A 22,721-nucleotide genomic window follows, 5' to 3' on the forward strand; every position below is an offset into this window, starting at 1 on the left:
ACCTTGTCTATAAGCACAATCCTGTGGTTTTCTTTGAATTCTGTGTAACAAGAATCCACTTAGCTATACCAACTCCTTAGGTGTTAAATTATCACATATCCTGAAATCTTATTTTCATGTTTATCCTAACCTGAGGTAATATTGAAGTTCTATTAAAGAAAATATTACTTGCAATAAAAGTAAAATGCCTGTTACAGCATTACTCAGACAATTCCTCAACACACAAACATTCTTTTTACTGATGAAAATATTTCACTATTGAAGTGGCTTTCAACTGCCAAAATGATACCATGCATCAGGTAACTAGAAACTAAGGGTAAAATCCCAAGGATAATGAGGGCCCATCATCTACTTTTCTCATGGCTTGGTGGGGAGTTTCCTACAAAGGTACCAAGCAGCTCTCTGTGAGAAAAGAGTGAAAACATCTGTCAAAGCATATCATGACACAATCTCAGAGCCATGTCATCAAGAATTTGACTAACATCACATTTAAAAACTGACAGTGGTGCTTTCCAGCAAGATTCTGCACCTGTTCACAAGAACAAGTCAACCCAGGAGTGGCTTCAGCTGAATGTGTCAAACTTCATTTCTCCAACAGATTTACTTCCAGCAGCCTGAACTCAACCCATATCAGAACAAGACCTGCAAAAAGACACTCCAGTATTGACAATCTGAAATGATCTTTCATGCGCTAACAGCTTTCCCTTTGGAGACCCTGTTATAATGCTACTGGTGAGTGACAACAGATTGAAGGCTTGTGCAAATGGCCAAAAGAAGCCATTTTAAAAATGAATATATCCGTGTATACTACTTACATCATATAACAATAAAATACCTTTATATTATTTTATTTCATTGAAATTACTCATAACAGTATTTATGGGTAAGATGACATACAAAATTTATTACGTAAAGTAATAGTTACTTAGCTCCCCATATTAGACAGCTACTGGTACATATAGTCAAACCATTTATACATTTTATACCATGTTAAATAATTTCAGCACAGTACTTTTTCCATTATAAAACATTTGTTATACCTTCTTTACTTATACACTAAATTTCAGCACTCCACAGCATGTTTTTCCTCACTTGTGTGTTATAACACACAAAAAATAGAAAAGTTTGAAGCAATTATTAAAAAAGCAAATTATGCATGCCCTTCAAACAGGTCCACACTAACATCAAGTTGCCAGCAAGTACAAAAAGTAGAGCAAATAATCCATAATATGCAATACCATTTCTAATGAATTTCCCATTTAGGAAATTACACTGCCAGTGCAAAATTTTGAAAATTTTTGCTTTCCACATTTTGTAGTGTGAAGCAATTTCCCTCATTCAATAAAATTCTATTTCCAGTTTTTCACATGTTTTCCTTTCCTTTTTACATGTATGTAAGCCAACCTTCAGAATGACAATATTCTCTCAGTTGACTGGAGTTGACAGATAGACAATGTAATGATCCACCAAAAAGCAGCAAACAAAACCTTTACATTCGAACAAAACATAGAAGGAAAAACTATGGAAAATTCATAATAGGCATCTCTGAATTTATGTATTCAGTTTCATTGTAACAATAAATTTTACAGTAATTTTCAGCAAATTTTCCCCAATTTTTGATAATCACTTGACTTAATAGGACTCTTAGAAATAAAATAAAGATATTGTAATAACTTCAGAATTAAAAAAAAAATTTTCTTTATTACATAGTAGTTTAAAAAAGTTTAATTTAGTGTGATTTAGTAAAAAAGTTCTTGAAAAATATAATTTCCTTTTACAATTTTAGTATATAAACTATGAAACAATGAATATCATTGAATAAATATCGCAATTTCATTTTCATCTTGAATTTCAAGAAAAGAAATTTGTAAAATTAATGAAAATTATGTTTTTATAAAAAAAATTTTGTTAATAATAATGTATCCTAAAAATTTTTTACAAAAACACTTTGAATATTAAATATATTTTTCAGAAGAAATTTTTCTGAAGACACTTTTATTTACATTTTCTTGCTGATGGAGTAGTTTATGTTTAATTATTAATGAATTCAAAAAGGCCAGCTTGGAAATTAGAATCTTTGCAACAGGCTGTATAATGTTTTCATGAGCCATTTTTACCAGAGCCCTGGAACCATTGTGTTAATAGAGATTGGTTGTTATGAAAAATAATGCATGGCAATATTTGTTAGACAAGGTGTTATAAAAAATAGTGTACATCACCACACAAGAACTACTTAACAGTATTAGGACCAGTTCATTTCACCAGTTGATAGTTTATTTTGCCAGTGATAAAAATAGTCATGTAGCAAAATTGACATTATGCAGCAGAAATCTTCTATTCTTTAATATGTACTGACTATTATTTTCTTGTTCATGCTGCTTCTTAATTCCATTAAATCAACTCATATGGAGCATAAACTATGTATTATTTGATATTACTGTTACTTCATTGTGTTATTGCACTGACTCACTATCATCATCTTGTTTTTAAGTATAAAACTACAAAATTAGACATTGTTGCTTATTAATTATTATGCTGGACTCGACAGTACAGATTTTGAAAATTTCATGCCATTTGTATTCTTTTCTTAAATAATATCGGTATTAAAAAAATTCTCACTATTTTAACAAAATTTTGCATTCTATTTCAGTATAACCAATTTCAAAAATTTCCTCTCAAATCTTTCAATTATTGAAAAACCATTTCATTTACACACAATTCATTACTACTGTTTAAATTTACACTTCAATCTCATTTTTCTTGAGTAGACATTTATTTCAATTCCCATAAAAATTAGTTTCTGTATAAGCAGAGCCTGTGTAAACACCCACACACAAAGATCAAGATGTGTAGTGTTCAAGAAAAACCAGAACAACAAATTTATCCCAAGTGTTCCATTTTCCAGATACTTCGATGACTTCATTTAAAAAAACAATTTCAGATTTAAAATAAGCATATGATCTACCATGTCACTTAATGCACACCCCCTCTTAAAAATTCACCATGTACAGCAAATAAAGATTGAGAGTGAATTAAAAAGTAACCAATAGCATTCACATACCTAAAGTAAAATTATGACTCATTAACTTATTTTAAACTGCAATCCCAATTTTTGTTAGTGTATGTGACAATTAGTTATAGTACATTGGACAGATAGTACTGTACATTAGATAAACAGACTGTAGCAATCAAGAGTAGTCAAAAATAAATTTCAGATGACTCATCTCAAACACTGATAATCTGTCAAGATATACTTGTACTCAAAATTAAAGAACTATTTGTTTTTTCACAATAGTTCATACTGAGAGTAGCATAAGATCTACTAATTGAAAAAATTTACACACACACACACATACAATAGAGCTTTGTTTTTTCAAATAATTATTTATCCAAAACAGAATACTGGAGTACTAATTCCAGAAATTATGAATTTATGTAATAATGTGGTGAAAATCTTCTGCAGGCCTACTATCAAGATATCTCGTTGTCAACATTAGTGTTCAGTTTTACTTATTACAGTACAAATAACAGATAAGCAAGATTAATGAATCACAAAGTCAGAGACTTATCTCTAATGCAACACAAATGTTCATTGTGCTTAGAGATAACATTGACATGATTAAAAGTGTCATCTGAAACAATTGTTTCAAGTTTTGCAACAATCAAGCAAGCCAGAGATTTAGCAGAGTTAAAAAGAAAAAAACTACATAAAACAAAGAAAAATAAGCAATTTACTAAAACTGAAGTAAATTTTTATGCAATACTTTATTTCATATTAATATTACTATTTTGTATTTACTTTGAATTTAGCTTTTACTTTAAATTCAAAGTAAATTATAATTTATAACGAAAGCCTAGCATTTCTTTTTAATAAATTAGAAATTTAATGCATACAAACAAATGGTAAAAATAAGAAAAATTGTCTGTGTAATAAACCTTGTATACTAGCTAAAAAAATGATGATAATAAGGTATTTATCAATTTATTCTTTCCCTACTAAGTATGGTTGGCTAACTAAAATTGTGTCAATTTGATTATTTCAGATAATTGACACCCTACTGTAAATTTCAAAAATAATTTAAAAGTAGTCATATGTTATAATTCATTAATTATATCTGATTAACTGCCCATTGTTACTTACTATCAATACTATCAACATGGATAAAAAAAATTGATGATGATAATATTAAAAAAACAAGTATGCAGTTAACAAGAAACTGGACAACACAGTCCCAGCAGCATATGTTAGCCAACATGATGTACTGTACAAATTAATTGGGAAAAAGCTAAAATTGTTGGACCCACCAATGACCTTAATTCACTCATATTTGGATGTAATAGAAATATACACAGCTAATAGAGACAACAGCTGTGTTCACTACCATTATGTGGACACAGATTATAAGCTGGGAGAAAATTTTCTGTAGCATTTTAGCTAATTTTACTAAAAAAGTTTTAGCAAAATTTTAGAAACTAATATTTCTCATCCCTGAGGCTGCCCAGAACAATACACAATACATTTGTTTATTCTTGTAGATACTGTACATTATTACAATGTACTGCACTACAAATCTAACCATAAATCTATTGTTACAACCCACAATTATCATACATTATTAAACAATTCTTGGTTTTAATTCATACCAGGCAACAAAATCAAATTCCCATCTGGGGGAATTTATGGAGATGATGTAAAAAAATGTCAGGAATTTGTTAAACAAGACAGTTTCCAATTGGAGTTTTTCTTAATGTCATCTCATTGAAACCTTTGGATTTCAGTGAGATGACATTAACAAAAACTACTGGGTGTGAAAGAACAAATTCAATAAATATTGATATATGAGGTAATCTGAAAGAAGTCATTTACAACTATCATTTTATAAACTTTAGCCAATGACAACATATCCTTACATCTGACAGTAACAAATCTTTTAAACAAATCCCACACCATCAAAATTTGTTTTCTTAAAATTACAATATTAACAATTATGTATTAATTTATTGGAAACTGTATGTGTCTACAAAACAGAGAATATCTGACACCCCACATACATGACATTATGTCTGTCAAGATGGACTCTTCTTTCACATAGAGCAATGAGAGATTGCACTTGGTTGGTACTAATAGTCCCATTTTAGGAGAGATATGATGTTAGGATTTCCACCCAGCCAGTGTTTGGTTGGTTTGACCAGAAGTTTTAAATCCAGGCTGGTAGTCAACAAAAATATTAAGTTTCAATAAAACAGTTTAAGTATAAACAAACAAAATTTTATTTTAATTGAGAAAATATTAAATAAAATTCTCTCTGTGTTGAAATCACACCTCCTTCATGTTATACTTTTTGAGACACCATTAGCAATTGGGATAATTAGTTTATAGACTGTGTACATAAGAAAATAAAGTGGATGTGAAAAAGTCCAAATGTCTAGTGTCAACACTCAAAAAATATATTACATAAAATTACTTTTAATATTTAGTATGTTTACTTATAATGATAAAACACTTGAACACCAACTTAAATACTTTTTCAGCAACACTTTAATTTGTTTAAATGGACAGCCAAATGGTCAAGCAGTCAAGGTGGCATCCTACCTCTCTTGGGATCGGGGATCAAATCTGGATGGGTCAAAAAATTCCCAGGAATTCTTTGGGGGATTCATCTGGATATATCAACCCCCATCTATCATCATCCAACCACCCCATTCTAGGCCTGGCAAAACTCATAATGGGCTTGCTAAGAGAGACCCTCTTAGTGCCCACAGGGCAGAAATTGTTAAAAATCCTATATTAGTTTCAACCTATATAGAAGCATTTTTTAATGACAAAATGGCTTTCCCATTATAACTAACTATTACAGTTTTAAACTTACTTCTACCCCGAACCGAACAGTGCTAATATTTCCTCTCTATCTTTCCTTTCTTCACTAACGTTTTCAAACCTCTGGTTCTTCTTCAGGTGAACAGACAAGTTATTCGATGGGAAGAATCTTTCAAAAAAAAAAAAAAAAAAAAAAAAAAAAAAAAAAAAACAAAAAAAAAATAATCCGAAAGTTCTACGTAAACACGCGCCGTCTTCGTCATTCTGCGTGTGCAGTTGATGGAAGTATAGCTTTACGTTATCCCGTATCATAGACCAGCGTTTGCCAGGCCACCGATAATGATAATAATTCTTTGTTAAAATTGATACATTTCTTCTCCTTTGCCATTTTATGTATCCATATCGCTTCAATCCATCTTAAATGGTGCGGCCGCTGGGTCGTTTGTATTATTTTCGCCTCGTTAAAAAATGGCTCTATTTCCGGGTCTGTAGCATACTGCGCTAGTGCAGTTGTATATTTGTTATGCGTGATGTCTGCCTTATGCTCCTTTACCCTCACATCCAGTGATCTTTTCGTGGCTCCTACGTATACTAGCTCTTTATCCCATCTATGATCTTTCATAGGGATTGCGTACACTCCAGCCAATTTGCCCTGCTGTAGGGCATCTTTCCCGTTACTCAGCATGTTAAAAATAGTAGGACATCTTCTATATATGACAGTGACCTGTCTTCTTTTGGCGATCTCTTTATATAAATTTTGTAAGTAAGGATTGTATGTAACTATTATCTTGTCCTTATCCAAGCTATCTTGTTGTCTTTGCACTTCTGCTTCCTTCACTCCTAGGGGGTGAAAGGTTTTCTTGCATATCGCCGCCACTAGATTATTATATCCATGTCGTTCAGAAATAGTGTTAATCGTGTTGATCTCATTCGTAAGCGCCTGCAGTGTAGATGAGTGGGTGTACACCCTTTTGACTAAGCTATTAAATGTGGCTATCTTGTACTTCATTGGATCACATGACTGTGCTGGGATATATAATTGATCCGCTTGCAGTTTTCTATATACTTCCGTGCAGATGGCTGATCCTTTAACAGTGATGTTCACGTCGAGAAAATGGACCTGGGTGTAGCTCTCCTGTTCTAGACCCAGCGTTAAGCCATAGGAGTTATTATTAAACTGGGCCACGAATGTCAACATATCAGGTTTACATTTCCATTGTATGAGTATATCATCTACGTATCTCTTGTAGATAATGATGTTGTGGAGCTGGTCAGGAAGAACCTTTTGCTCAAGAAGTCTAACCACCATTTCACATAAATCTCCTGCTATCGAGCTCCCCATTGGTACGCCTCTTCATTGTTAGTATACATCCCCTTTAAACTGGAATTACGAGTTTCAGCATAATAGATGTGCTAACTCCAATATTTTCTGATGATGGTTACTATCCTCTACTATTTTTAGTAAAAGATCTCTAAGAGCACAAAAGGTAGGTGGAAGGAGTACGGAAGGGTACATAGATTTAAAATCCAACACTGTGAGGTACACTGGTGTGGTGTCCATCTGTTTGAGGATAGTTATGAGCTCTAAGCTGTCAGATATATTAAACTCGTAATCTTCTAGATGTGGCGCTATTATTGCGTGCATGACATCTTCCAGTTTTCTCGTAGGTGCACGAGTCTTATCCACTACCGGACGAATCTGTACGCCCTGCTTATGAGTTTTGGCGAAGCCAAATAGTCTAAGAGCGTCCGGAGAGTCCAAGACGATGTTCTTAATGTCTAACCTCTTAGCCAACTTGGTTTTAGCAAATCTCTTTACTCTAGTTTCTAACTTTTCTACGTTATTGTTCTCCACTTTCTCACATTGTGTCAGGTTGATGTAGTCCATCAGCAACTTTTCATACGTCTGCTGCTTCATAATTACCATTGCTTTGGTCTTGTCTGCCCTAACTAGAGTGATTTTATTCTTCCTCATCCATCTACGTGTCCTAACTATATTCGTTCTTAATTGCTCTGCTTCTGTCCCATTTCTCGCCTTTACTACTTTTTGCACGGCTAACCATCTATAATACTCTTTTGTTCTATTTGGAAGGCCTTGTATAAGTTCTTCCATTTCGGGAATATACTCTAGAGGTCCAGTAGGAGGTGGAGGTGGGGCAAATTTCGGACCATACTCCAACACTTTAAATACGAAGTGAGGCACCTGTATGCCGTCCCATATGACAAATGGGAAGGTAGGGTGCTTCTTTACCCTAGGCATTTGAAATTTCAGGATCCACTGTAGCTTTCTATGGTATTTCTCCTTATATTTGGTGTTAATATAATCATATTGCGAAACTATTTTGCTGTTTTCTTGCACTAACAGACCAGGGTTAATGTCGAATAGCTGATTCTCGATTTTACTAAGCTCTGACAGTATGGAATACATTCTTTTTCTTGTAATTCAAACTGCCCTGTTCATACACATCAGCTTAACCTTATTTAATAGAGGCTCATTCCCTTTAGGGAGGGTGATACAATGTATTGACATCGGGAATACTCTGATCTCCTTACATTCTTTCAGAAATTCAAACCTTGTCCTAGCCTTGACTAGCTTCATTAGTGTTCTAAAACACGGAGTAGCCGGCATCGCTACTGAACACAAAGAACTTCAAGACACACTGTAAATTAAACTTACTTCTACCCCGAACCTGTAAATTAAGTGCTGGAGTGTACGCAATCCCTATGAAAGATCATAGATGGGATAAAGAGCTAGTATACGTAGGAGCCACGAAAAGATCACTGGATGTGAGGGTAAAGGAGCATAAGGCGGACATCGCGCATAACAAATATACAACTGCACTAGCGCAGTATGCTACAGACCCGGAAATAGAGCCATTTTTTAACGAGGCGAAAATAATACAAATGACCCAGCGGCCGCACCATTTAAGATGGATTGAAGCGATATGGATACATAAAATGGCAAAGGAGAAGAAATGTATCAATAACAAAGAAGAATTATCATTATCGGTGGCCTGGCAAACGCTGGTCTATGATACGGGATAACATAAAGCTATACTTCCATCAACTGCACACGCGCAGAATGACGAAGACGGCACGTGTTTACGTAGAACTTTCGGAATTCGTTTTTTTTTTTTTTTGAAAGATTCTTGCCATCGAATAACTTGTCTGTTCACCTGAAGAAGAACCAGAGGTTTGAAAACGTTAATGAAGAAAGGAAAGATAGAGAGGAAATATTAGCACTGTTCGGTTCGGGGTAGAAGTAAGTTTAATTCACAGTGTGTCTTGAAGTTCTTTGTATTAAAGTTTTTATGATTCACAAATAATGCAGTAATACATTAAATTTCCAAATGTGTTTCCCCAAAAATAAAAATAAAAAAAAAGCTTGCAGAGTACAACAGAAGATAAAAAGACAAGACAATGACACTAAAGAATACCGCTAGAAAATAGTTTTTTTTTCCATTACCATACCAATATGTTTAAAAGTTTACCAAATATACTCTTATAACCTCACGAAAAGTACAGGTTAAGTGAAAATTTAATACAAACCTTTGTGGTTGTCCTGGTAATTCTTTTACTAATTCAGAAGCTATCCTTGATTCTTGCACTGGAGTTGGATGACTGGCACCTACATTTACTTCCTGCTTTGAAAAATTCCTAGACTGACTGGATGTCTGGGACTGTGCATGAGATGTATGTGAATAAAGGGAAGAATACGAGTCTTGCCTTTTAGAATATTGAGTATTTGATGCAAATATATCATGAACATCTAGTCCAAAGGCATAAGGATTTCTAGAATTAAAGGCATATGGAAAATAAGTCAATGTACCAGAAGTACCATTCATCATGGTATGCTGTTGACGAACGTAAGGCAACGACTGACTGCGGTCATACAATCGACTACCTTGGTCAGTATCATAATTTTGATGCATACGATTATATGATTTTGAACCCCTAAAAGTAGAGGTTTTATAAATAAAACAGCAAAATACTGTTCAAAAAAATACAACAAAATTTCTTACCTTCCTCTTAGCATATGAAGATTGTGTCTGCCATTATTACCAATAGGTTTAAAAGAAGCTTGAGGTGCAAGCCCATTTAATGAAAATACCTGCAATTTAATAAATTTATTAACAGATAAGCATTATCAAATTCTACAAATCAAATATACATTTTAAGCATTTTATTATATAATCCAAATGTACCAGTTTTAAACAGCAATATTCATATTATTCTATGTCAAAAGCTTAATATATATGGTATTTATCTATGGTAGCATATTAATAATTAAATTACTTAATATTAATTACTGGTTACTCAACGTAAGCCAGCAATACCAGATATATAAACTACTACAATTATTTTCATTTCTGATGTGCCTCATTGCCATAATCCACTACAAATGAGATATTACCGGCCAAAATATTGTCACTATCCATGATATTAATAAATTTGACATCTAAATAGGTTTTGAATCTCATATCAGGCCAACATATTACTACATAGCTAGCTGGCTATTATAAAAACTTTATTTGATATATTTTCAGTTGCATGGCCAGCCATTTTAAAATTTTCTGAACACAAATAATGCATATAAACATCCCACAAAATCTTTGATTCTTATGAATTCACAAGTATCAAAAATTGTAAATTCAAAAATGTTATTTTATTTGAAATGATTGAAGAAGCAGTTTATTATTTCATTTAAGAAAAAAAACTGAAGAAAAAAGTAAAATCAGTTTTCTAATGTTAAGTAAACAGTATTTTTAATTCAATACATTTGATATTTTAAAATATCTTCAGGAAAATGACAAACCAGAGTACCCACACTGGATATATTTAAAATTTGAACAAAAATTTTGCAATTAAAATGTTTTTATTGACTATAAAATATATAAAATGTATAAATTAAAAAAAAACATGCTTATAAAGACAAAAATAAAAACCAACCATAAAAGTTAGTAGCCTGTAATTACAATAGACAATATAGTGTCCCAGTAATGCTAATGTTAAGTAAAGGTTTATCAAATTTAATTTTAAAATTAAGGCAGTTTCCCAAATAAAAGTTTTGGGTTAGGAACCGTTTTCAATAGCTTTACTTCTCACAATAGTATATATCTTATCTACAAGTGCTTTTGCAAGTTCTTTCTCCTCAAAGGTTTTCTTGTTCACAAAAATAAAAGCCAAACTGTCTAGAAGACACTCCATTGTATGAAACAGAGCAGTGGTTCTCAACCAGTGTTCTGTAAACTTGCCTCAAGTGTTCCATGAGAAAGATTTTAGTTTTTATTACAATGTGCAGTAACTACAACATATTACTTTATTTGTATATCATTCCATGTTCCTACTTTATTCAGCACAATACAGTATATTAGTTTACCGCTTCACTGTTTTGGAAAACAGTAAACATGGAATTATGTATTGATTTGTTAACATATTGATGCTAATGCTCTGTGCAATAAAAAGTAAATAAATGATGCTCCAGGACCTCAGAAAAGTTGAGAGCACTGAAATAGAGGAATAGCATATACTGTACATTTTACAATTCAAATAAATGTAAAGCAATGGATTCTATTCATGAACCTTTCAGATTAATACAAGCAAAATTGTCATTGTCACAATGCCAGTCCACAAGTTTTAATTTATTCAATTTAAAAATCAAGATACATCCAGAAAACAAAGGATATTTGCATATAGCACTTTGTGCAAATGAATGACCACTGTTGATTCACTGTCAGTTTGTTCTCTGATTTGTTAACTTAGTATGTGTACAGTTTTGATAACAGCAGGCTTATTGTTACTGTTTTGTCAAGGGTTAAAATGTGCACAAATATTGAAAAATCTCTCCAAATACAAAGTGTTATTCACTTTCTAAATGTGAAGAAAGTTCAGAAGCAAATAACAGAAGTGTATGGAGATCACATTATGAATGAAGCAAGTATGAGAAAATGGTATTTAATGTTTAATCAAAAAAGATAACATGCAAGAACACTGTGCCTCAAAAATTTGACTAAATTTTCAACCATCCACCATACAGAGCCAAACTAGCCTCCCTATAACTTTCATCATTCCCAAGCTTAATGTTTTTAGGTAAAAACATTTTGAAACAGATGGCGAGGTGAAAGAAGCAATCTCTAATAGTAGAAGTCTATGACAAAGGAATCCAAAAAAGAAGTGTCACACTATGACAAGTGCTTAAATCGTATTGGTGATTATGTAGGAGAAAAAAACTTTACTTGTACCAATTACTTAATAAAACTTTACCATTACCAGTTTTTGTCCCTTTATTATAGCCAAACATTCATTTTTTGGATACCCCTCATATATGCTCTCAATTCTAGTAGTGTCGTTCCTGTTACACCACACTTTTCCTATTAACAGCAGTCATGCTAGTCATCTATCTAACTCCGTTCTGAAGAAAATTTTTGAATTAAAATCATGTGACTTCTGGTCCATTGTATATAGTTAATTGGGGCCTCCTGACCCAAGCTTTCCGTATCTGGTCTCAACTTTCATTTATCTATGTTCTCAAGATTAACTAAGCTTTGAAAACTCACTTTACCTCTGTTGCTAATGACTAAATTGTTTTTACTCCTCAGGTTACAAGGAGAACTTATATAGCAAAACTAGTCTAGCAACTTTTCAGTCAATTTCATGTTTAACATGTTCATGTCATCAGTAGATAAACATTTAGGCAGCTGCTGGGTGTTATGAGTCATGAGTGACTCGTAACACCTAGCAGCTGTCCAATATTAAATTAATATATTTTATTGCACCTAGTACAATAATATCGATATATCAAGTATAATGTTTGTAGAATTATGTTATCAAAGCATATGTGCCGCCCCAAGGAAAAACAAGCAATTATGTCTGTCACCCTAACTAGACATGTCCATACGAGTCACATGTGCCTCATAACGCCGTTAGCGTGTTAAAGAGTTAAAAAATGACAGACAGATGGTCTGTCACAAGTGGAAATTTACATGTCTGCAATTTTGAAATTGCAGTCCAACAAGTTCTAATTGAAAGAATGTAATTATATTTGGGAAGGAAAAAGAACCAACTTTAATGAAATGCTGTAGACAAAGTATAGTGACAAAATTCTCATCTCTGGAGTCTACTATACATAATAGAAAATGGAAATAAGGACAGCTCTTCCTTTGATCATAAGCAGCTATTAGGATAACCTGCTTTTCATAGTCATATTTATGATAGAGTTCATTACTTAAAAGAGTTTGAGAAAAGGAAACTAAGATTCATGTTTGAACAGCATAATAAAAAGATTATCAATCCTACATTTTGCTATATTTTACAGTACAGGTACTCCTCACTTTACAACAGAGTTCCGTTCTGACGACTATGTTGTTAAGCAAATTGGTCGATAAGCGAGGAGCTTGCGCCGGGAATATAGGATCATTGTAAAATTATACAAATTACGCAACAAACTTCAAATTTATTCATAAAAAGACTATTATAGTACACTATTAGCCTATTAGGCTATAGTACTATAAGACAATTATAGTACATCCAAGAATATTGTAGTACGCTTAGTGCGCATGTCACCATTTGCCATTGACCGACACTCAAACTGAGAAAGGGGATTCCCTGAATTGCAGGTCGAAACTCGATTCGTTGTAACTGTGAGTGGTCATTAAGCAGATAGGTCGTAAAGTGAGGAGTACCTGTATTATTTTTCATAAAGTAAAATTTATACATATTTCCATGCAAAGACATACTTTGTTTTGTAAATTAAGAAAAATTGTGTGAAAAGTTAAGCATTAAAAATTTTTTTAAAAAACAACATGTAAGATAAATTATTAAAACAAAATTATTTTAAATAAATTGGTTAATTGAGTGCTCTGAGCAAAACCATCTCTGAATTCTGTATAAGCTAAATATCTTATATATTGTATCATAAAAAAATTTGAACTCTCTTTGAACTGAAGGAGACTTCAGTAGACTATAAGAAAGAAATTATCAAAAGTACAAAATTCAAATGAATCATTAACAGAAAAAGCAAGAAAAATTGGTTGAGACAAAAGCATTTCAAAATATTTTAACTAACATCAGTATCCCACTGGAAAATTAAAGCCTAGATACAAATCAAAATTGACAAATTGCAAAATGACTTGCAGTTAAATCATCTCTTGTTGACATAAAACGGCAAGTCAAATTGTAATTATGTCATCTCTTGACATGAGATTTGCAACATAAACAAGATATGCAGTACACTGTCTCACAAATCATAGTCAATATGGAAAAGAAAGCAACACACTCCAAATATTTAAAAAGAAAGCCACAACTGAAAAAAATGAAACCAAATCATATTGGAGTACAGTTGGATATGCCACTACCACAATTGTTAGTAGGGGCTCATTAACCTTACATAACTTTTAAGTTTACTTACACATTTGTTTTGGCACCAATTTAAAAATTATTAAAAATCTGTCTTTGGAAAAACAATGCATAATAAAAAAAACTGCACTGCCACAATGACTATTTTTAGTAATACAGTGGAACCTTGCTTAATGAGCAAATCAAATTTTTTGAAAAAGACTCACTTAATGAGCAACATTTCGTGTAACGAGTGACAAGGAGATGAGAAGTCCTGGATTGTGTGCATGTTCCATCATGCTATTAGCTGTGAATTTTTGTTTTCTGCAAATCGAATTCACATTTTAGGTTGGTTCATTCCATGCTAAAAGAAATGCTGATGATGATTCACACTCCTTAACAATGTACATTGTATAAATTTCTTTGAAAAAACATTATACATAAAATACTATATTTACTCGCATATAAGACAAAGTGAAACTTTAAAGATCAAAATAAAGAAAATTAGATTTATTAATACAATTCTAATTTTATTTTGTTTAATCACAAATCACAAATAAATACTTTAACACAGTGTTAAAGTATTTATTTGTGATTAAATATAATCATCAAATGCACATAGTTGTTTGTCTTAATATGTTTTCTTGACACTATTGTGAGAACGTAACCGAGGGTAAAGAAGATAGTTTCGTATCTCTATTTACCGCTTACACGACACTGTTTGTAAGAACATTTCTCCAGTTTTTCATACCCAATTTAGAAGATGGTTACCTCACGGTTCTGAAGTGGTAGGAGGGGCTTAAAGTTAAATGATCGGCGTTTGATGATCGTAAAATCAACGTTCTCCTTAATGTCAGGATTCCTGGACACCAGTCATTCCGTTTTATTTATATGCGGAATAATGCATGTAAATAACTAAAGTCATTCATTAGAGATAATAAATGAATTTAATAAAATACCAAAAAAAAGTTACAATAATATACAATCAAATTGAGTATGTGGATAAATGAACAATCTATCAATAATTCGAGACTATCTATCTTAAAACTAATCTTAATCTACCTAACTTGCATGGAGCGTAAACCATGGAGAGAGAGTGTTTACAACCATCTAACAATTATAATACCTCAAAGGTTTCTTCTTAATGATAAGTATGGCAAATTCAGATCAGTCGTATCTTCTATTATGTGGTCAGTTCAATTAAGGATAACTCTTCCAATGATCTACCTAACTATATATGGCCCACTGCCTATCTACACATAAGAATGGCTTCCATCCTTCCATGGACTGCCTTCTAGTTTGTGTGACCGGTTCAGGTTCTGATTATACCTCTGATGAACTGCGCTTAGTTACAGTATGGCGTATTCTGGACTTCATAAAACTGCACGCTTATGACGCCAAAGTAGCCCCTTTTTATAGGGACGACCGACTGGCAATCGACCAAGTCCATTAATGATGCAACTTCGACTCATCTTTTAACAGGAAATCAACTTCCTTTGTTTTACAAAAATGAAAGTATTAACATCCCGTGAGATACAATTTTGTTGAAGTTCACAAAATATTATTTCTAATTATTAAATAAAAATGACAATTTATTCGATTAATTCAGCCTCTAAATCAGCGATCTCACATTTTTTGTCTACTCGAACCCACCATCCAAAGCTTCGTTACAATTCTCCTCTTTTTCACTCTTACTCCACAAAGCATCATCCTCGGATCTGTTGAGTGAATTTAAAATGCAGCATTTTCTGAATGACTGCTATCAGCTTTTGAAAAATGTTTTTCCATGTACCTGATACCCATGTAGGAAAACCAAAAGATTATAATGCATGTGCTGGAAAAAGTTTATTTTCAATGATTCAGAATGTACAAATATTTATTAAAAGTATCAATTTAACAAATATGAAATAACTACATTTATAATCATTGCTGAGTGATCAGCTATTTTCGGATCATCCCTTTAAAAGCAACATTCACCTTGACCTCGATAGCACTCTGTAATAATGGCAACATGAACTGTACACAGTTCACAAAAATTATTGCAAAAATGCAAAGGATCCTTCGCTCGTGCATATAGGACAACCTGGGTTTTTGAAGCAGTGAAAAATGAATAAAAACCTTGTCTTATATTCAAGTAAATACAGAATTTGAGTATTTTTTTCGGCATGGAATGCTTTACCATATTTTCCATTAATTTCTTCGGGGAAAATTGTTTTGCTTAACGAGTGCTTTGCATTACAAGTAAGGTTCTGGAACGAATTATGCTCGTTAAGTGAAGTGAATTTTTTTGGATGTACTGTACATCAAACCCATTTATTACTATTTGAGGAAAAAATTGCTGGACAAAATTTTTGCTTTCAGCATGACAACATAACATGTCAATGTCTTGCATGTTACAAGTAGTTTAATGATAATCAAATCAAATTACTGAACATCTTGATGTAGCTGGGATCTAAACCCTACTAGAAAAACTAGAAGTAATTAGTTCATTCTATGTAAATGTCAATAGAAAGCAATATGTAGTAAAACCTCATTGAATTGAAGTTTATGGAGTAAAAAATTTCCCACTTTAAATTGATAAGTTTAATGCCAAATTTTCTCAAATTTTTCTGAAGCTATAAATTTCCCATTGTCAAGTCATTTCTCAGAAATCTGTTCACAAAAGGATTACAAAATTGCACACAGCTTATCGTGCTTTTGAGTGCATTATCATGATGCAAGTTTATGTCCTAATCAGAACATCAGTAAATATACTATCAGTAAAAGGATGATGATACAAGGTTGTTATGGCAAATTGTGTTTGGCATGGAGAAAATTAAGATAAAGAAATATTACATCTGTATTCTTCATTTTCTCTTGTATTCTGTGTAAATACAAGTGAAAATGAAAATTACAGACCTATCAAATGGCAGGTAAACAGAAAAATAGATTCAAGCTAGAAGTATACAATTATATTATTTTGATATAACTAGACCATATTATGTGAAAAACCCTATATTCAGTTCCTGGCACTTGGAGACAGTTTTGATTTAATGCAAATTAACAATGCAGTTGACTTAGTGAATTTTTAAAGTAATTCACTTGAACTTAAACATGCTATTCTGTATGCTTTACAAAAAAATTCCTATGAAAATACTTGAAAACTTGTGAAAGCAAAGAATTTTGTAGCCCAACAATTAAAAAGTATATTTGTATTAAAGAGGAAAAAAAAACTTTATTAAATCAGTTAAGTTTATTTACAAGCTAAACTGAATAAAAATATATGAAGAAAAATATTTCTTTTAACTTGATAAAAACCTTTAATAATTTTAAACATTTTATCTCATACGTTTAATTGCATTTTACTCAAAGCTTGCATTTTATGACACTTTTAGTTCTAAATGTTACTATATACAGTGCTGTAAAAAAATTATCAGACAGTTACTTTTTGTGTACACACAAATCCGATTATCTTTAACTGAATCATCTCAGTAATACCCTTTGAAAAATTGGTTGAAATATCTATACAAGTTATTTAGATATATGTAAATTGATTCACAATTATAATCAACAATAATTAAATTTAAAATTATTACTGCTAATATTTCTTTATAGGATTAAATGTTCAAAAATACAAAGAACAGACTACAGAACTTAAGAATTCTCTTCCCTATCAGGAGTTTTTCCATATTTACTTTTTGAAAAATTCGCTGTTGTTTGTTAGTTGTAGATAGGATGAAAACCACCAACTTTTTGACATACACACATTTAACTATGTATAAAAAATTCATCTAAAAGTGATGATGCTCAATCTATCAGCACAATAAATTTTATGAATACTTGTTGAGATTTCACAAATATAATCAATTTAAAATTGTACTTTCATAATGCAGTCTATGGTCACAATGTCTCTCTTACTTAATGCTGATGCCAAGTAATTAAACTTATTAATTATACTGAAGCAATAATTTCTATATTGTACATAATTACATTAAATTCTATCCAGTATTTTTTTATTTACACCCAAGTCTATTTCAGGTAATTCATACAATAATTCATGAGCATTTGAAGAAAACAATAATAAAGAAATTTACTTACTGCTCCCAAATCAAAACAAGTTGGAGTTGCTGGAGCCCAAGCTTGCAACATTGTTGGAGGATAAAAAGGAGGATATACCTAAAATTAATAAAATTTAAATTTATTCGTTATTTATTTTAAAAATCAAATATTAAAATTATCTTCAAATTAGTAATTAAATTATATTCTCATTTTGTTTTATGTAAAAAAAAATAAAAAATTTTAGATGATTTGAACAAAATCTTCTATCCATCCAACCTATGATGGAAAAATTGTAATTATTCAGGTAAAATAAAACTCTGTTCTTTTATCCAAAATGGGAGTGGGAAAAGTTCAAAATAGATTGTTACTTGCTTTATTAAAAAAACTAGGATAGCAGTTAAGCTTAGCTTTATTCAGTTTATGGACTTATATATATAACAGCAACATAGATTTGAATATATGATTATATATTACAATGGCTACCACAGTAAAATATTACAATATACACACAATTTCTTATTTACTAGTCAATGAAAAGCCAACAACAGTTTCAACATACAAGTATCTAGAGAGAATTCTTTTTGATGAAATTTTATGTTGTAGTAATAAAAACTCTAATATTTCAAAATATGATAATTTATTAAACTATGTCTGAATAAAAATTGTTAAAAATAAACACACTGTTACCAAAAATATCCAGCAGAAACAGACTTTAATGAACTGAACATACATTTTCAATAGTTTTAAACCATAATCCTCAGGTTACATTAATGTAAAGAGGATAACAGAACACAACTTTGCAATGGAAAGAACTACAGTTCTGTATGTTGGAAAGCAGCTTGCTTGTCTTTGATTATGTCATGTGACTGGAAAGTTTTATAAACACAACAATCATAATTTAACTTAAAGATGACAATTTAAAACAGTAAAACACATTCATTTAGTTTATTAGTTTGTGTCTGCTGGTATTTTTAGTTTCAGTGTGCATATTTTAAAAGTTTTACATCAAGTTCTCGAATGGTATCATATAAATAAAAATTTGCCAACATAAAATTTAAGTTTTCAGTTATATAATTTTTTACTTACTTGTTGATTATTATATGGTACTGTAGGTATACTTCCATAATTGTATCTCTGCTGTTGCTGTTGTGGTTGATTTAGATACATCGTTGATTCTACAGGTTGACGCAAGCCATTTTTGGATGGCTGAATGAAGGAGGCACGAGTAATGGACTTGGCCTTGATACGGGCCTATAAAAAAAACTAGTTTGTATAGATTCTTTTTTGAATAATGATTTTACATCAAATTTTAATCTCAATATTTACAAAATTAAAAAAAAAAAATCACCACATAAATACAAGTGCACTTAATTATTAAAAACATTAATTTTCATATAAAATTTAAATATAATATATATATATATATATAGGTTTTAAGAAAGTAAGAAATTGTAACTTCGAAAACATTTTACTATGTTTAACCTCATAGTTTTGGCTACTCAACTTCGTAATTTTATTGAGGAACTTTTCACTTCAAAATTTCAATTTTAATTTATTTTTAAACAATATAATAAGTGTAATTACATTGTAAATAAAAAAAATCTGTCTTTTAATCATACATTTCACAATGCTATAATTAAAAGCTGAAATAGTATTTAAGTTAGCATTTACATTCAATTTGAATGAGTATATACAATAAGGTAAATGTATGGCAATCTACCTTATACATTAACAGCATGACTAATTTATATTAAAACATTTTATTAACATTCAATAATTATTATATGCATTACTGTACATTACCTGAAATAAAACATACTAAGGTTTAAAAAAAAAACTGTCAAAAATTTAATTTTGCAAAATTCAGTTAAATTCATGAAAATGCCAAATGATAATTTATTATTAAATTGAGGTTTACCATGATTGGCTTTCCCTGAAAAGTCTTGACTTTTTCACGAAGGTAGCAATAAGCACGGTGAGCATCTTCATCTGATTCAAATGTTACATACCAACTGTTGTTATGGGCAAATTCACAGCTTACAAATTTTGGACAGTTTTCACTGTCAAATAGAGATTCTATTTCCTGTAATTATATTAAAAGCAATCAATATTTTTTATAAAACATAATAAAATCTTACTTGATAGAAACATACTTTTACAGGTGTTGTTTCTGGAATCTCTCTTAAAATCAACACACAACGTTTATGGCTTGGGCGTACCTTCTTTCCAGAATCATCAACTTGAACATGAGGGGATTCTAAAGATTATATAAATTTTTTTTTAATGTAAAAAAATTCTGAATGATAATACTTTTAAAATATTAATTTTACTTGGTATAAGCTACTATTGAGAATATTTTAATATAAATTTGAAACATAAAAAATTATTTATAATAATTAAAGTAAATAGTTTTTTTAAATCTCTTATTTTACTTTTTTTCCTGCCAAAAATATTTGCTCAATACAAAATTTAAGTTTTCCTAATTACGTTTCAATGTTTCTCAATACAGTATGTATATTTAAACATTTACAAAAATAAATTTCATTGTAAATAAACTGTTTTACTGGGACATTGCATGACTGTTGTATCTTGATCAGTGCTGCTGCCTATTTCTGGTGAAACTATACCCTAAATGAAACCTTCATTTTACCTAGATTACCCTAAATTGAGAAAACACTCCAAGCTCAAGCTTGACCATCATCAAGCTTATACTCAGATTTAAAAAAAGATAAATGATTCTATGATGCAGATCCCTGTACTATTATTATGAAGTAATAATTAGAACAATTCTTAATTCATTGTTTTTGAAAATTTTAATAACTAAAATGTCTTAAAATTTTTAGGCTTTATCAGAGATATTAATTTACATCTGATGCGGAAAGTGCCAATGGCATGAAAGCTGAGAAAAGCAAAATCCTGCTCAGGTGTAATATACAGTGTACACCCATGTACTGTACCTAGCACCAGTCTGCTTTATTTCGTTAGCTTCTGTTGTTCTAGCCCACTGTTTCCCAACCTTTTTTGTGCTATGCCCCACCTAAGCCTTTCTAAAATTCTTATGCCCCCAATATATACGTTGAACTCTTTTGACAAGTCTCTCGTTGTCGTGTTCGTTGAAGTTTTTCTTGCACTTAATTGCCATACTGTTTTATCGTAACCACGATAAAATATAAAACCCGATCCTTTCATCAAAGTCTCTTGCACTTTCCAGTCATTTCCAAATGCAACCCGGAACACCACAACTCACGTCTGCCCAACTGTAAGTCTGGGCAAAGAATGTCCTTTCTCCTCTTTCACCGGCCTCAGGGCCTTGTTCATCTCTTTGTTCTCAGTGGTTCCAGAATTGTTAATCACACCCCAAGGGAAAAGGATTATAAAGGGAAGTTCTAGAAGGAAAGGGAAACAAAGAACAAAGAAAATTAAAACTAACTTAAATCAATATTTACAATGAATATGACATACAGCGGCTATATGGTTAACTTAAACTCTGGATAACTTCATTTTCAAATTGCCCCTCTGTGTTTCCCAACGTGGGGCCCATGCCCCACTGTTCTAGCCTGAAACTCTCCAGTTATAGGGAAAAATGACAGTTTTAGGCTAAAACTTTTTCTGACAAAACTTGTGGTGTGATGAGTAATATCAGATCATGGCAGTTTTACCCTAAATATAAGATTACTAAAAACATTAACCTGAGAGCTTGAAATTACCCTAGAAACAACAGCACTAATCTTGATACAATTGAGACAGAGCTTGGAAAAAAAGCTATCCTATATCTATGTATGTGACTAGAGCATTTGGCACAAGGGACAAAAACTTAAATGTGTTACCTTCTGGATAAGCCTTTCATTATTCTGTTAACAAATTTGAAATCATTTTATTAATATAATAAATATTGCATCTCATAATATAGTATAACCTCCAAGTAGTGCAAAGAAGTTTGTCTACTATGTAGAGGTGTCTACAGGCAGCCATATTATATTTTAACCTGGTCATTATAAAGTGAAGAATACTATGATTACGAAAACATCAAATTTGTGTTAGAAATGTAAAAATACCAAATAGTATACAAAGCATATATAATTAATATACTGTATACATACATAGTATATTAATTATCTTTTTAGTGCAAAATCACATTTTAATTCAATTTAAATAGCAAACAAATTGTATAGGCTACTTTAATTAAATGGAACATATAAATTATAAAATGTAAATGTTAATTATTAACTAATCAAGAACAATCTGAGCAGAAGTAACAAAAAAGAAAAATGAAACTGTTGTTATGAACAGAAGGGTGGACAAAGGTGGGTTTAGGCAATGAGAGTTTAAACATCTAATTACAAAAGCAATTTACTAGCTACTTCAAGGGGTAAGAAGTGTATTGGATATTCTTGCATTTATATCATTATTTTTGATCTAAGCAACTAATAATATCAATATAATGATTTGTTTACTTTGTAGTTATCAAGTAGGTGTAATTTTTCAAGCATTTGTGATGACAATTTATCTCCCATAAGATTAAACCAATTAG

At 31.3% G+C, this 22,721-nt stretch overlaps 1 protein-coding gene across 4 annotated transcripts in view; it reads right to left on the reverse strand.

Annotated features, from left to right (window-relative positions):
- Larp4B (La-related protein 4B) overlaps window positions 1-22,721 on the reverse strand; it is a 193,235-nt gene that overhangs the window by 25,852 nt on the left and 144,662 nt on the right. For all 4 annotated transcript variants that reach the window (XM_067276669.1, XM_067276666.1, XM_067276661.1 and 1 more), the window contains 6 exons: window positions 20,344-20,447; window positions 20,109-20,273; window positions 19,277-19,441; window positions 18,230-18,307; window positions 9,841-9,929; window positions 9,368-9,772 (listed from right to left, as the gene is read on the reverse strand). In XM_067276669.1, the coding sequence (XP_067132770.1) occupies window positions 9,368-9,772; window positions 9,841-9,929; window positions 18,230-18,307; window positions 19,277-19,441; window positions 20,109-20,273; window positions 20,344-20,447 (1,006 nt within the window). The remainder of the gene's footprint in view (window positions 1-9,367; window positions 9,773-9,840; window positions 9,930-18,229; window positions 18,308-19,276; window positions 19,442-20,108; window positions 20,274-20,343; window positions 20,448-22,721) is intronic.

The sequence above is a fragment of the Centruroides vittatus genome, unplaced genomic scaffold, assembly GCF_030686945.1.
Source record: "Centruroides vittatus isolate TY-2023 unplaced genomic scaffold, ASM3068694v2 contig_1159, whole genome shotgun sequence".
NCBI classification, from domain to species: Eukaryota; Metazoa; Arthropoda; class Arachnida; order Scorpiones; family Buthidae; genus Centruroides; species Centruroides vittatus.